We start from the raw sequence: 15,054 nt of genomic DNA, 5'->3' as shown, positions 1-15,054 counted from the left end.
TTTTCAAAATGCTAATCTTGGTTTTAATCATTGAAAAGTATATTTTCTTGACTTAACTAAAACTGTTTTGTTACATACAAATTTATTAGTAATAGACCTTGAAAGAATGTCTGTATGTTATGAGGCATTTATTTTGGACCTTATTTATGATGTAGCTATTGTAGGGTGAGCCAAGAACATTTTTCTAGAAGCAGAGATTTGATCTGAAATATATCTTTTTTGTTTTGTTTTGTTATTGTTGTTGTTAGTGGGGCCCAAACTCTGGGCCTGAGTGCTGTCCCTCAGCTCTTCAGCTCAAGGCTAGCGTTCTTCCACTGGAGCCACAGTGCCACTTCCAGCTTTTTCTGCTTATGTGGTATTGAGGAATTGAACCCAGGGCCTCATGAATGCAAGGCAAGCATTCTACCACCAAGCCACCTTCCCAGCCCTGATCTGAGATATATCTTATATATACTTATATATTAGCTACCTTTCTATTAAAGATGAAACAACTCATAGTTGCTATGTCATGTATGAGTATACATGGGAAAAGTTCATAAACTTTTCCAGCACTATCAGATATACTTGGCATATAATTAAATCATCTTTGTTGCATTCATTTCTACCTCTTCTGAACTGTTTGTCTCTTGTATTCCAAAGAACACTCATTCTAGGTTGCTCTATACTGATGCTTAAGTTACATATTATTATCCTCTATAAGAAGATTTTCTTATTTTATAATTGATACTCTTTTTAGTCCATGGTACTGTGTGGGATGAATTATAGGTTAGTTAATCAAGAAAACCTCTGATTCCTATTGTGTATTTATAGTAAACTAGAAGCTTGCGTTTGTCCATTATCAGATGGTAATGAAGTAACAAGAGAGTTACTTCTCATCCATACAAAAAAGTGTTTTCCCTAAAATATGCATACATCAAACTGTAAGAATAGAAAAGTTTAAAAACAAACAAAAAGAAAAATTTTCTGTTATTGTGTAGGAATTTTAGAAAGGTACAAAGAAAACATTGTTTACAAACCTATAGGTTTTAATATCCATAGAAATGTGTTAAAATTTAAATATATTTTATTCCTTTATGTAATGTATTATACATAATTTAATATTTAATTATGGTTAATATAAATATAATTATTTTCATATAATTATAAACATAATTAGGTTAGCCATCCTTATCCTTGTTTTATTTATTTTTTTGGAGGGGGGAGGGAGTCCAGTCGTGGGGCCTGAACTCTGGGCCTGGGCACTGTCCCTCAGCTCTTCAGCTCAAGGCTAATGCTCTACCAATTGAGCCACAGCACCACTTCCGGCTTTTTTTCTTTTTGCTTATGTGGTGCTGAGGAATCGAACCCAGGGCCTCATGCATGCAAGGCAAGCGCTCTACCACTGAGCCACCTTCCCAGCCCATTTATCCTTGTTTTATATAGTAATATTGATTATTTTTCCATGCTAGTAAACGTATTTTCATGTCTCCTAATGGTGATGTAATATTTTCTCAAATAATCTACCATTGTTTAGCCATTTTCTTATTGAGGTTGTTTATAAGTATCAGTTTTATTTACTTATTTGTATAATTGTGAACAGTTCTTCAATGAACATGAATTACTTGTGTGGTTCTTACTTTCTTTTCAAGAACTTCACTATATAAGGCAAGTTAATATTTCCCCAGTACTTGCTAGGAAAGTCATCTTTCTTTTTATTGCAATGAACAAAGTCATAGCTCTCCTTATAATTTATATATATATATTTATATTATATAAATATATTTACATATTGTATAATGTATAATAAAATATATCTATTTTTAATTTAATTTTTAATTTATATAACTACTTATATGTAAATGTGTGAAAAAATTGTTAGATTTTATAGGTTTGGGGTGGGTTTTTCTGTGACCTTTCAAGAGTTGGTTGAAGAAGCAGACCCAATTTATGCAGAGGTTTAGATTCTTCAGAGATTATCTCATTGTCTTGATTCTAGCAAGACATAGTTTTTTGTTTTTGTTTGTTTTTTGTCGGTCATGGAGCTTGAACTCTGGGTGTGGGTGCTGTCCTTAGCTCTTCAACTCAAGGCTAGTGCTCTACCACTTGAGCCACAGTTCCACTTCCAATTTTCTGGTGGTTTATTGGAGATAAGAGTCTGATGGACTTTCCTGCCCAGGCTGGCATTGAACCATGATCCTCAGATCTCGGCCTCCTGAGTAGCTAGAATTACAGGTGTGAGCCACTGGCACCCAGCTCAAGACATAGTTTTGATTCTCTTAATCTTTAGTACAATATCCAAGCAAAGAGCTATTGTTTATACACTTTTTCATTCATTGAGTGCCCCTTCTTTTGAGCAAACCAACATAAAACTCAGAGTCCAAGATTAGCAGGATGATTTAAGAATATATCAATAGTAAAATATGAAGTGTTAAATACTATGTTCTTCTTTAAGCCAATCTACCATAATGTTCAAACTTTTATAAGCTTCTCTTTAAAAAGTATGTTTTCCTGGAATGAATCAGAACCAAAGTCTGTATCATGATTCAGATGTTACTCACAGTTAGTTGTACGCATTGTGTCTTAACTATACTGTGTAGGTGGGTTCTCTGATATGTTACAAGCCAGATATTCTGTGAAATGCTGTGATAACACAGACATGTACCTGAGTTTCATTCTGTATCCTAAAGAATGCTAAACAGGCCATGCATAATCTTAGCTACTGTGTAATTCCAGCTACTCAGAAGGTAGGGATCAGGTGGATCTTAATTGGGACCAGAACAAAAAGTTATGAAGACCTCATCTCACCAATAGCTCAGTGTTATAATAGCTGTCATCCCAGCTCTGTGGGAAATATAAATAGGACGATAATCCAGCCCACCCTGCACAAAAATTCAAAACCCAAGCCAAAAATAACTAAAAGTTAAAAGTGCTGGAGGACTGTCTCCACTTAAAGAGTGTTGTGTATTAGATAATCCTGAAGATTAAATTCTGACACAGCTACTATGTAATTGGGCTTTGGATGGTGAGTAATAGGAAAGCATAATGAAGAAATAACTTGTTAGCCTAGAGTATATGATGTTTACTATGGAGGAGGAGGAATCATAAGCTCCCAGATTGAGGGCCACGTCATGCAGGACTTTGACACTTGAGGGGAAATTGGAATGAGATATAGTGATTAGGGAGGCTTTAAATCATATAAACATATTCTGGGTTCTTACATGATAAAATTAGTGGTTTTTTTTTTTAGAATTAAAAAGTCAAAGGCCACATTCTTACAAAACCTTGCTTTAAAAGTCAAGGAGTACCTTGACTTACCTGTGCTGTTTATATAATAGAAAATTTGAGTAGGGTGACAGTTTTTTTTTAAAGAGAAAAATAAGCAGAAAAAAAACAATATGATGAGATAAGGGCCTGCTTTTTGAGCTGACACTAAAATACTTTGAAAATAGACATTGCTGATAAATTTAAGTGAATGGCATATTGATCCCAGGGCTTTATGCATGCTAGGCAAATTCTATATCTCTTGAGCCATGCCCTCAGCCCCTTGGCTTGGGTTTTACTTTGAGATAGGGTCTCTCCAACTTTGCCTTGATTAAACTCAAAATCCTCCTGTCTCTGCTTTCCAAGAATTTGGGATTATAGACTTGTGGCCTACACAGGAAGAGTTTATACATAAAATGAACAACTATCACAAAGTAATTGGTACCTACTCTGCTAAGCACTGAAGAGTCAATAACATGAAAAGATACATTTGATTGGCTAGTACCGAGTCAAGCCATGGTATGAATCAGATTTATACCAAGATTTCCAATTTGATAATTAGTGTAGAGCATGAATTTGATAAGCAGATAGATTTGAAAGATACAATAGACTTGAAGCAGATTATGGAAATATTTAGGAGAGGGCAATATAATATGTTTCTGCAGACTACCAAAATTCACTTTGTCTTTCTTAGACATACAAAAACATGTAACTTATTTTCATAATTTTCTCTGGAAATAAGTGTGTGAATTATGACATTTTCTTCCTATGTTCGTTTTCTTCTGGCAGTACTAGGATTTGAACTCTCAATTCTTATGATTGCTAGGCAGATGTTCTACTACTTAAGCTCCTCCTAGGTTCTTTTTTGATGAGTTTTCCCCTCTTGGTATCACATAGATTTAATACTGGGCTTGAAGGACATGCATGCCATGGGATAGAGATTTTTATTTCTTTCATTTAATTAGTCAAAGAACTATTTATTAAGTAGGAAAGATGTTTTAGATTCTGAATTTGGTGTCTAGTAGGTTCTCAATTTCTAAGATAACTGCTGTAGAATCACTTCTGACTATTATGGTTGACTAGCTTACTATTTTATGCCTTCATTTTCATTATGACAGCATTCATGTTACCTGTAGATGACATTGACTACATGTGTTAATTGTGTAAACATAAACAGAAATATCCAAGTATCACTAGTCCTTAACTCAGGCCTCCTTTTCTTTCCCCTTCTCTAAGGAACGACTACCAAAATCACTACAATCCCAATGACTTCCAAGCCCAATGTAATTGTTGTGCAAAAGACTACAGGAAAAGGAACAACCATTCAAGGCCTCCCTGGCAAAAATGTTGTCACAACATTGCTAAATGCTGGAGTAAGTAAAAGCTTGAACTGCACATTCAGCAAGCAGTCTCTGTAGATTTTAAAGACCAGCAATACAAATATTTGCCCAAGGATCTGAGAACCTAAAAATGGCAGCATAGCTTGATTTTCACTGCTATGATGTAGTAACTGTTAAAACACCACCAATGAATGTCATTTTCACAAGAATTTCTAAATCATTTTGCTCAGAGTTGTTTGTAGCTAGATTGCTTGTGATTGTGATTTAGATGCTTAGCTTAGTCCAGGTTAAGAATTTCACTCCTTAACTGCAAGAGGACTTCTATTGGAACACAGTTTTATTCTTGTTTATAATCAGTAGATATTGCTTAGTATTTGGCTTAGGATGGGCAAAGAGAAATTTGAGTTTAAGACAGAATCAATTGATGAGAATTTACTTGCTGCTTTTATCTCTTTAAATCAATTTTTAAAAAAGCTAATTGATTTAGAGTGCTGAAGGCAGTTGTTAAAAAGTTTGGACTTTGACCTCAGCTTTGTGTCTTAATATTCATATTGTATTTTTTTAACCTATGGTAGTTTATTCAACGTTTCTAATCCTTAATTCCTCATATGCATTGGGGATGATGATAGCTGTTTTAAAAGTGCTTAAAACAATGTCTGGCATATGGAGTCCTTAGTCATTGGTTTTCTTCTTTTTGTTACTATTCTTGGGACTTATGTGCCTAGGCTTGTTAATGAAGTTAACTTTCAGCAAGAGATCTTCACTAGAAAATGAAATGTTCCATTTCATTGAAGTTCTGTAGGCATTATAATCTTTCGTAGTGTTGGAAGGTATCCAGTATTAATTAGGCTTTTTCAGTATGTACAAAAATATGTTTTTTTCTAGGTTGACAGTAGGCCAGAAGTAAAGTCAGGATTAAAATTCAGAATTCAGATTTTCAGAATCCTTTTTAAGTGTAGGCCATGCATTATAGCTTTTTTTTTTTTTTTGTCAGCCATGGGGCTTGAACTCTGGGCCTGGGCACTGTCCCTCAGCTCTTCAGCTAAAGGCTAGCACTTTACCACTTGAGCCACAGCACCACTTCCGGTTTTCTGGTGGTTTATTGGAGATAAGAGTCTCACAGACTTTCTTGCCCGGTCTGGCTTTGAACCGTGATCCTCAGATCTCAGCCTCCTGAGCAGCTAGAATTACAGGAGTGAGCCACCGGCACCCAGCATGCATTATAGCTTTTATGTGATCAGAGAGATCCAAGATTCTACATTTGTCAACATTTTTACATGGGCAATGCTAGTGAAACAAGCAGACCAATATACAAAACAATCTTCAGTATATAGGAGTATGCTCTACTACTTCACTACTTGCACACCTGTATAATCCCACAATATTTAAGAAGAGATTTTTCATAAATACTTGCTAGTTAGCTTTGTTTGGGTCATCATACTTGGGAGCAGGACCCATCATTCTGTTTAATTAGCTAGACATGCCCACTTGTAAAGTAGTAGCTCTTGGCAAATGAATCAAAGCTCTTTCCAGAGATGCTACTGAGTTGAATACATTTTTCCATGTTTGGAAGATACTACTTTTCCCTTAGATAAATGCAGCAGGTAGTAAAATGATTTTTGTAATCATATTTAGCTCTAAATTCATAGAATTGCATTTTAGACAGTTAATGTGGGTCCTTTCATTTTACTGACTGCTAAGTTTAGAAAACCATACATTTAATATGCCTAAGAATTACAAAGGAAAAAAAGATAGGAATTGTCAGATCCTTTATTTTTTAATTTTGTGAATTTTAACTATAAAATTTTAAATAATAGTAAAATCATTATATTTGCATTTAGTTACTTGAAAGTAAAAGAATGTTGAGATCATGAATTACCATAAATGATCATGAATAGTACTTAAGGTTAAAACAGGCTGAGGTTGTAGCTTCAGTGGCAGAGTATACACACACACACCAAGAATATAGCAAATGAAATGCAAAAGTGGTGAAAGGTCAATGGGCTTAAGCTATCCAGTTAATAGATTAAAGTGATATTAGTAACATAATAATAAAAAGACATAGGAAATGCCTTAAGGTAATCTTAGAGTGTTAACATCTTTGTTGTTTTCATCTCTTGCCCATACTTTTTCCACATAGACATCCTGCTATGCACTTTTTAACATTTTACAAATATAGAATTTAGGCAGTTTGTTTTGTATGTGTACATTTAGCTAATGTATGTTGCATAATTGCTTTATTATGCAAATATCCACTTTAGAGATATTGAAAAGTAAAGTGGGATCTACCATCTACAGTTTTAGATATAACTATAGTTAAGATTTTAGTATATATTCCCCCAGGCTGTTTTAATAGATTCATTTTATTAATTGGTAATATAACAAATATTCTTAAATGTAGTAATTAATTTTTTTTTTTTTTTTTGTCGGTCGTGGGGCTTGAACTCTGGGCCTGTGCTGTCCCTAAGCTCTTCAGCTCAAGGATAGTGCTGTACCACTTGAGCCATAATACCACTTCCGGCTTTTTCTGCTTATGTGGTTTTGAGGAATCAAACCTAGGGCCTCATGCATGCAGGGCAAGCACTCTACCACTGAGCCACCTTCCCAGCCCCTAATTTAAAAAATTGTACTCATTGCAAAATAATTTCTTTGGTTAGGAAGTTGGTTGGGTGGTTTCTAATAGCCCGTTTTTTTTTTTTGTCTAAGACCAAGACTCAAATTCAGTATCTGATGCTTTTGCTCTACCACTTGAGCCACATCTACACCTCCTGGCTTCTAATATTTCAGTGAAAGTCTAGGATTTTTGATAACTTAGATATATTGTACTTTGTTCCATAAGCTACAATCCTTTTTTCATTAACTTGTTAATGTTTTTCTATGCTTTTTTACTAAAAGGACATTTTTAATCATTTAAATGTATATAAATCTAGCCATATTATGTGATGTACAGCCCATAATCTCAGCACTGGTGGGGGCTGAGGTGGGAGGATATCAGTTTGAGGCCAGCATAAGCACTCTTAGCAGCATTCTCTGAAAAACCAGCCAAACAGTTAAGTGCATATGAATTTCTTTAATACTCATTGTCTTTAATTTAGGGAGAAAAGACTATTCAGACAGTGCCAACAGGAGCAAAGCCTGCTATCATCACTGCTACAAGACCTATCACCAAAATGATTGTAACTCAGCCAAAAGGAATAGGTTCCACAGTTCAACCAGCAGCCAAAATCATTCCAACAAAAATTGTTTATGGGCAGCAAGGGAAAACACAGGTATGCTATAATTTATGGTGGATTTTCTTGATTTTTATATTTTAAATTCTTTTTTTTTGGGGGGGGGGGCCAGTCGTGGGGCTTGAACTCTGGGCCTGGGCAATGTCCCTCAGCTCTTCAGCTCAAGGCTAGTGCACTACCACTTGAGCCATAGCACCACTTCTGGCTTTTTTTTTTCCTGCTTATGTGGTGCTGAGGAATCGAACCCAGGGGCTCATGCATGCAAGGCAAGCGCTCTACTACTGAGCCACCTTCCCAGCCCCATATTTTAAATTCTTAAATAAAAAGTCAGTAGTCTTAAAAGACAAGACTATGGCCGGGCGCTGGTGGCCCCCGCCTGTAATCCTAGCTACTCAGGAGGCTGCGATCTGAGGATCACGGTTCAAAGCCAGCCCGGGCAGGAGAGACTGTGAGACTCCTATCTCCAATAAACCACCAGAAAACCAGAAGTGGCACTGTAGCTCAAGTGGTAGAGCGCTCGCCTTGAGCTGAAGAGCTGAGGGACAGCGCCCAGGCCCAGAGTTCAAGCCCCACAACAACAAAAAAAGATAAGACTATGTAATTATTAATGTGTCTTCAAAATCTGTAGAGTTTTTTATTGTAGTTATGCTTCAGTACATTTAAAGATATCAATGTATTTCTATAATATTATATGCCAAATTGGGGAAAAGTATACCCTTAGGATAAAATTTACTATGTATATTGAACTTTGAATGGTAACTAGTTGATGGAAGATGGCAACTGCAGAATCTCAAAGAATTTGCTTTTTATAAGCCAACATGACTTCAGAAGTACTTATGAAATTTGTTTTTCTTGAATCCTGCATAACAGCTGTTAGTGATCGGTTTATTTTTCAACCAATAGAAGGTAAAGAAACTTTTTTGACAGTTTGCCTAGGAATTTGAGGCTCAGGATATTATGTTGCTTGGGTCCTATTTCTTTTTTCCCATTTCCTGAAGCTCATTTTGGTAAATAGTATTTTAAATGTTCAGTGAATTTATACCTTTGGATTCTTCCCCTAGGGATATCCTGATCCTTTAGTCTGTGTGTGAATGCATAGCATCCTGTATATGTTATCATGATCAAGTCCAGTTATATTTTAGATCTAGCTTCCACATATGAGAGAAAATACATGCCATTTGTCTTTCTGCTTGGCTTACCTCACTCAGCATGATTTGTTCTAGGTCTATCCATTTCCCTGCAAATGACATAATCTTACTCTTTCTAATAGATGAGTAAAATGTGTGTGTGTACCACATTTATTGATCCACTCATTTGTTGTAAAGGCATCTGAGCTGTTTTCATAACTTGACTATTGTAAATTGTGCAGTAATGAATGTGAATGCAGACATGTTTACTATATTCTGACTTAGTAATGATCTGGGTCATAGGGAAGTTCTCGTTTTTTGAGAAACCTCCAAACTGTATTCCAGAATGGTTGTACTAGTTTACATTCACACCAACAGTACAAGAGAGTTCCTTTTTCCCCATATTCCCACCAGCATTTAGTGTTCAAATTTTTGATGTTGGCCAATCTACCTGGGATAAGATGGGATCTCAAAGTTTTGTATTTCCTTTATGGCCAAGGATGTTGAGCCATTTCCTCATGTGCCTGTTTGCTATTCTTTTTTTTTTTTTTTTTTTTTTTTTGGTCCGGTCGTGGGGCCTGAACTCTGGGCCTGGGCACTGTCCCTCAGCTCTTCAGCTCAAGGCTAGCACTCTACCACTTGAGCCACAGCGCCACTTCCAGCTTTTTTCTTTTTGCTTATGTGGTGCTGAGGAATCGAACCCAGGGCCTCAGGCCTGCAAGGCAAGCGCTCTACCTCTGAGCCACCTTCCTAGCCCTGTTTGCTATTCTTTTGAGAAGTCTCTCTTAAGCTCCTTTGGCTTGGGTACTATTTATTTTATAAGTACTTTATTTTTTTTATTGCAAAAGTGATACATAGAGGGGTTATAGTTACATAAGTAAGGAAATGAGTACAATTCTTGTCGAATATTGTTACCCTTGCCCCCATTTTCTGCTATCCTCCCCCTACCCACTCCCTTCTACCCAAGTTTAAAGTACATTTCCAACATAGTCTCTTATATCACTGTTGCATTGGTTCATTCTTTGTTCTTTGTCTCATTACTTCTGTGATTCCCCTTTCTATCTTCAAATCAGATAAACTTATATACAATATAAAGGGTACTGAAATCAAACTGCTTTTCTGAGCCTATCCAAGGAAGCAGTATCAGCTTTGATTGAGAAATTTTATTGTATAATTTTTGTAAAAGGTGTTAATTTATCTACAAAATAATAATTTGTCTTTGAAACAAATAAATTCTCTGAGACAGCCACATCTTTTTTATATCTAAAAATTAGTTTTTTGAGAAGTCTATATTGTTTATCAAATTCAACAGTAACAATTTTGTTCCATCATCTAATGCATAATTATGAACTGTGTTTTCAATCTTAAAATTTTGGAAATGTGTGACTTAATAGAGTCTGAAAAGGTTTGGAATCATACATATGGTAAAAATAAAACGACTATGGTAAGGTAGTGTTTTTTGGGTTTTTTTGTTTTTAACTTGTTTCATTATCTGTGTTTTTTACTTTTGCCAGGAGTTGATGTATTCCATGTTGTTTTTTATTGTAATTTAAAGTCAGTGTCCCTTTGGGGGTTCTTCAAAGTTTATTTAGCTCTTAATAAGTTTATTTTATGCTACTGTTTCAGCTAGGAATCTTATTTGGTTCCTAGTAGAAGAAATTTGAAGAAGAGTGGCTTAATCAAACCTAAAAATTAGGGCTTATTTTTATTACATTAGTAAATATTGAGAGAGAGACAGGAGGTCATGCATTGATGTTCAAAAATTGCAAATCTAGGCTCCTTGTGTCTTTTTGTTCTATGACCTTAAGTTTGTGACTGTTATTCTACTGTAAACTTGCCATTGTATAGGTTAGAAAAAATAAACACCAAGACTCTTGTCAGAATCATAGCTGTTGAATCTGGCACATACCACCTCAGATTTTATACATGGCCTAACTATAATTTGTAGATTGCATTAATTATCAATGAGCAGTACTGTGCCTAAAGCATATAAATATACAAGAATATTCTTTTCCATATCAGGAAAATACTAGTTCATGACCTAGAAGTTTAACATTTTAAATAGTGCTCTTAATTTCATCTGGATTATGTTTCTGCTTTCCTTCTAGGTTCTTATTAAACCTAAACCAGTGACCTTTCAAGCCACAGTTGTTAGTGAACAAACAAGACAGCTGGTAACAGAAACACTGCAGCAAGCATCCAGAGTAGCTGAGGCTGGTAATTCTTCTATTCAGGAAGGAAAAGAAGAACCACCAAGCTACACAGATAGTAGTTCCTCTTCTACAGAGTCTTCCCAAAGTTCCCAAGGTAAGATCCATTTTATTTCTGATTTATGTGAGTTTTGCTGGTATAGTGTCCTAATTCCAAAGTAGAAGTTTCTTTTAGGTATATCAAACCAAATTTGTATGTTTTGTCATGTCTTTTGATTTTATTTTCTTTTGTTTAGTACTGTAATCAATAAGTTGAAATTTTATTTTTGATAATGCTTACCATTCTTTCTTGCATGGCATATATTTATCAAATAATTGGTACTTTAGAGGATGATTTTTATTAGGTGGGTAAGTGTTAAACTGAGTATGGCTGTGATTTCCAGGTGCTAATTTTTATATTTTCCTGTTTGGTTTGGGTAAGTAGTGAGAAAAGTATGCAAGAAAGTGAATGCACCCTTTGAAAAGGTTGTTGCCAAACCTTGAGAAAGAATCAAGGTAGTCAAAGGTATTTTAGACATTCCAGTTTGCATGGGACAAATCCTAGTTTGTGTTTATTGTACTATCATAGTGATTAATAACATTTCCTTTCAGTCTCAAAAGTATCCCAGATGGTAGATTTCTGGTTGTTCCAATTATAAGGAAGGAACTATGAAGATCTATGAAACAGCAAGTAGCTGTTTGTCCTTAGTACTGTTTTAGACAAAAAGAAAATCTCTTGAAATAAACTCATGGTTATAAGCTTTGAGACTTTCCACCAATTCAGTACTGTGTTGTTCAGTTACCTAATGGACCTTATTGACAGGTCATACAGGTTGAGTATCCCTTTTCTTAAATGCTCAAGATTAGACATGTTTTGAATTTGGTAATATTTGCATATATATAATGTGGTATGTTGGAGATGGGATCCAAGTCTAAACATGGAATTCACTTATGTTTCATATATACCTTTTGCACTTAGTTTGAGAGTAATTATGTTCAATATTTTTAGTCTGCCTGTGTTTTAACTATGACCCATCACATGAGGTCAGGCATGGGATTTTCCACTTATTCTATCATGATGATGCTTTAAAAGTTTCAGATTTTGGAGCATTTTGATTTGGGATTGGTTTTTATTTGTTTTGGATTTCTGGTGCTGGTCTTGGGGCTTAACTTGGGGAGTGGGCATCATCCCTAAGCTTTTTTAAGCTCAAGGCTAGCACTTTACCACTTGAGACATAGCTTCACTTCTGGTAGTTTGGTGGTTAATTGGAGATAAGAGTCTTACGGACTTTGCTGCTCAGAACCATGATCCTCAGATCTCAGCCATCTGAATAGGTAGAATTATAGGTATAAGCCACCAGCACCCAGTCTGTTTTGAGATTTTTAGCCTAAGATTGCTTATTTATGACCATGCTTATACACTGTGCATCTAAGCAAAGCTTTTAATCTTCTCTCTTGTTTCTTCCTCATTCATCCATTCCTTCTTCCTGCCTTCCTGTTAATCTTGCTGGAGACCTGCTACTTTTCTATCGTATATATTCTTATTGTGTAAACTCTTCATTATTTTAACTCCTTAATGGCATCTTCAGATCAATTTTATTGGTTCAAATTGCTGAATATTAATTCAGTTTGATATTTATTAGTTCATGCATTGTGCTAAACCCTATAGAGATTGAGTAAAATATAGTTTCTGTCCATTAGGAGCTTAAAATCTAGAATAAGAGAAAGAAAAAAAATCTAAAACTTCAGTGTAAGAATTTTATTAGTAACCAACAAAATACCAAAGTTCACACTCTGGTGAGTAGACAATGAGAGAACCTTACAAGAGAGGTAGAATTTGAAATGAATGGTATTTGAAGACTCCTCAAGTAAAATGGCAGCTCAGATTTTGTTTCAATAAACTATACAACATTTAGAAAGTGGATAGTTTTTCCAGGATATTACCAGACTAATAATATTTTTCAGTTTCTACGATTTATTTTTCTGTATTGATTTATATTGGTATATATGCTAGTTACAGTGGAGTGATGTTCATTTTTCAGTTATTACTTTTGGACTTAATGGATTTGGTTTTTATAAATTCCATTCTTAGTTCTACTTAGGTGGCTGCTTTTTCCTTTAAATTTTCAGTTCCTTGAATAATACTGACTCTTATGTTCCTTCTCTCCCTCTTTTTTTCTCTTCCTCCCTCTTTCTCTTTTTTCCTCTCTCCCACAAGTGTTTTTGTAGAGGGCAGATAAAATATTTAACTTTTGAGGTGATGCTGAAAAGGCAAATGACCAGTTGATATCTATATACATATACTCTTAGGTTATCCTTTTAAATTATTAGTCTTTTCCTAAGGAAGTTATAAACTAATTAATTACTTTCCAAACATACTATTTCTTTGAATCTTCAGTTTTCATGCTAAAGATAGGAAAAAAAGTTGACTTTATCTCTTCTGTTTTAAAAATTGTTCCTATAAAAAATTCTGTAACTCAAATTTTTTATAAATTAAAGTAGGCATATCTACTTTGTATATCTACTGTGTAATCTTCTTGTATAGCCCTTTAGAAATTTTCACAAAGGCAAAGGCTAAGAATGTATATGTTGTGATTTAAAGAGAAAGAAATTAAGGTTTTGGTTCATCAAAGATAATTCTGACTTTTTAAAATCATAAGAAGGATATAACTTCACACAATGTGAACATTATTTTGTTATTACATTGCTGCTTTCTTTCTAAAAGTAACTTTTCCTTTTGAGGTAATTTTAAATTTACAGAAAAGTTGCAAGAAAAGTAAAATTCACTCCTTTGTATCTTCTAGATGTCTTCAGTGTTTTTTTTTAAGCTACAAGGCCTTGCGCATGCTAAACTCACCACTGAACTATATATACTCTGAATCATCTTTATTGTGTTGATTTTCTCTCTGCTCTCCTTTTCCATCATATATATGTATACTTGTTAACCATTTGTCGATATCATCTGATTTTTTTCCCCCTAACTACTTACATTTTAAGACCTATATTTCTTTCTTTTGGGGGGGGGGGTCCAGTCGTGGGGCCTAAACTCTGGGCCTGGGTGCTGTCCCTCAGCTCTTCAGCTCAAGGCTAGCACTCTACCACTTGAGCCACAGCTACTTCACGCTTTTTTCTTTTTGCTTATGTGGTGCTGAGGAATCTAACCCAGGTCCTCATGCATGCAAGGCAAGCGCTCTACCACTGAGCCACCTTCCCAGCCCAAGACCTATATTTCTTAAGTGTTATTCTCTTAATAGCTAAGAGAAAATTATCAAAATCAAGATTGTTATCTAGTTATAATCCAATCCATATTCACATACCACAACTAATACACAATAGTCTTTATACCGTTCCCTCCATCCTCATTCTAACTCAGGATCTTACATTGTATTTAGCTACATGTAACTGCCATCATTCTTTTTCTGTTGCAGACTAAAATTATCTACCATTAAAGAATTTCTTGACTTTACATTTTTGAAAAATTCATAGGTCAGTTACTTGTGGAATACACTTAGATTTTGTTATATGTTTCCTCATGGTTAGATTCAGCAGAAATTCCACAGATGAATGTTGTATTTTCAATTTTATTCTAGCAGGAGTCACATGGTGCCAGTCTGTCATAACACTGATGATATTTATAATTATTCTCTTGGTTATTGTTAATTATGAAATTAACAAATTTTCCTTTGAGAAGTTCAAAGTTAGACAGTTACTCTGTGATGTGTAAGTATGTTCTTTATCAAACACTTATCCACAATTTAGTCTAAAATCTATTATTCTTTGTACATTTAATAATTACCATTGGATTCTAAAAAAGAATCAGCTTTTTCTTCAGATTCTTTCTTTTTACCTAAGTTGTAGAGTAAGGATATCTTCTGCCAAGGAATAAATTGATTCTACTTGTGGTTTCTAGACTTCTTCTAAGTGTCCC

The 15,054-nt window shown here is 34.8% G+C and overlaps 1 protein-coding gene across 13 annotated transcripts in view; it reads left to right on the top strand.

The window, feature by feature from the left end:
• Positions 1-15,054, top strand: part of Emsy (EMSY transcriptional repressor, BRCA2 interacting) — a 76,803-nt gene that overhangs the window by 41,284 nt on the left and 20,465 nt on the right. For all 13 annotated transcript variants that reach the window (XM_070034973.1, XM_070034978.1, XM_070034974.1 and 10 more), the window contains 3 exons: positions 4,477-4,613; positions 7,676-7,849; positions 11,046-11,244. In XM_070034973.1, coding sequence (XP_069891074.1) covers positions 4,477-4,613; positions 7,676-7,849; positions 11,046-11,244 — 510 coding nt within the window. The remainder of the gene's footprint in view (positions 1-4,476; positions 4,614-7,675; positions 7,850-11,045; positions 11,245-15,054) is intronic.

The sequence above is a fragment of the Dipodomys merriami genome, unplaced genomic scaffold, assembly GCF_024711535.1.
Source record: "Dipodomys merriami isolate MVZ:Mamm:240054 unplaced genomic scaffold, mDipMer1.0.p SCAF_25, whole genome shotgun sequence".
Taxonomy (NCBI): Eukaryota; Metazoa; Chordata; class Mammalia; order Rodentia; family Heteromyidae; genus Dipodomys; species Dipodomys merriami.
Note: the sequence above shows the minus strand (reverse complement) of the source record. Positions and strands in the feature narration are given on the sequence as shown.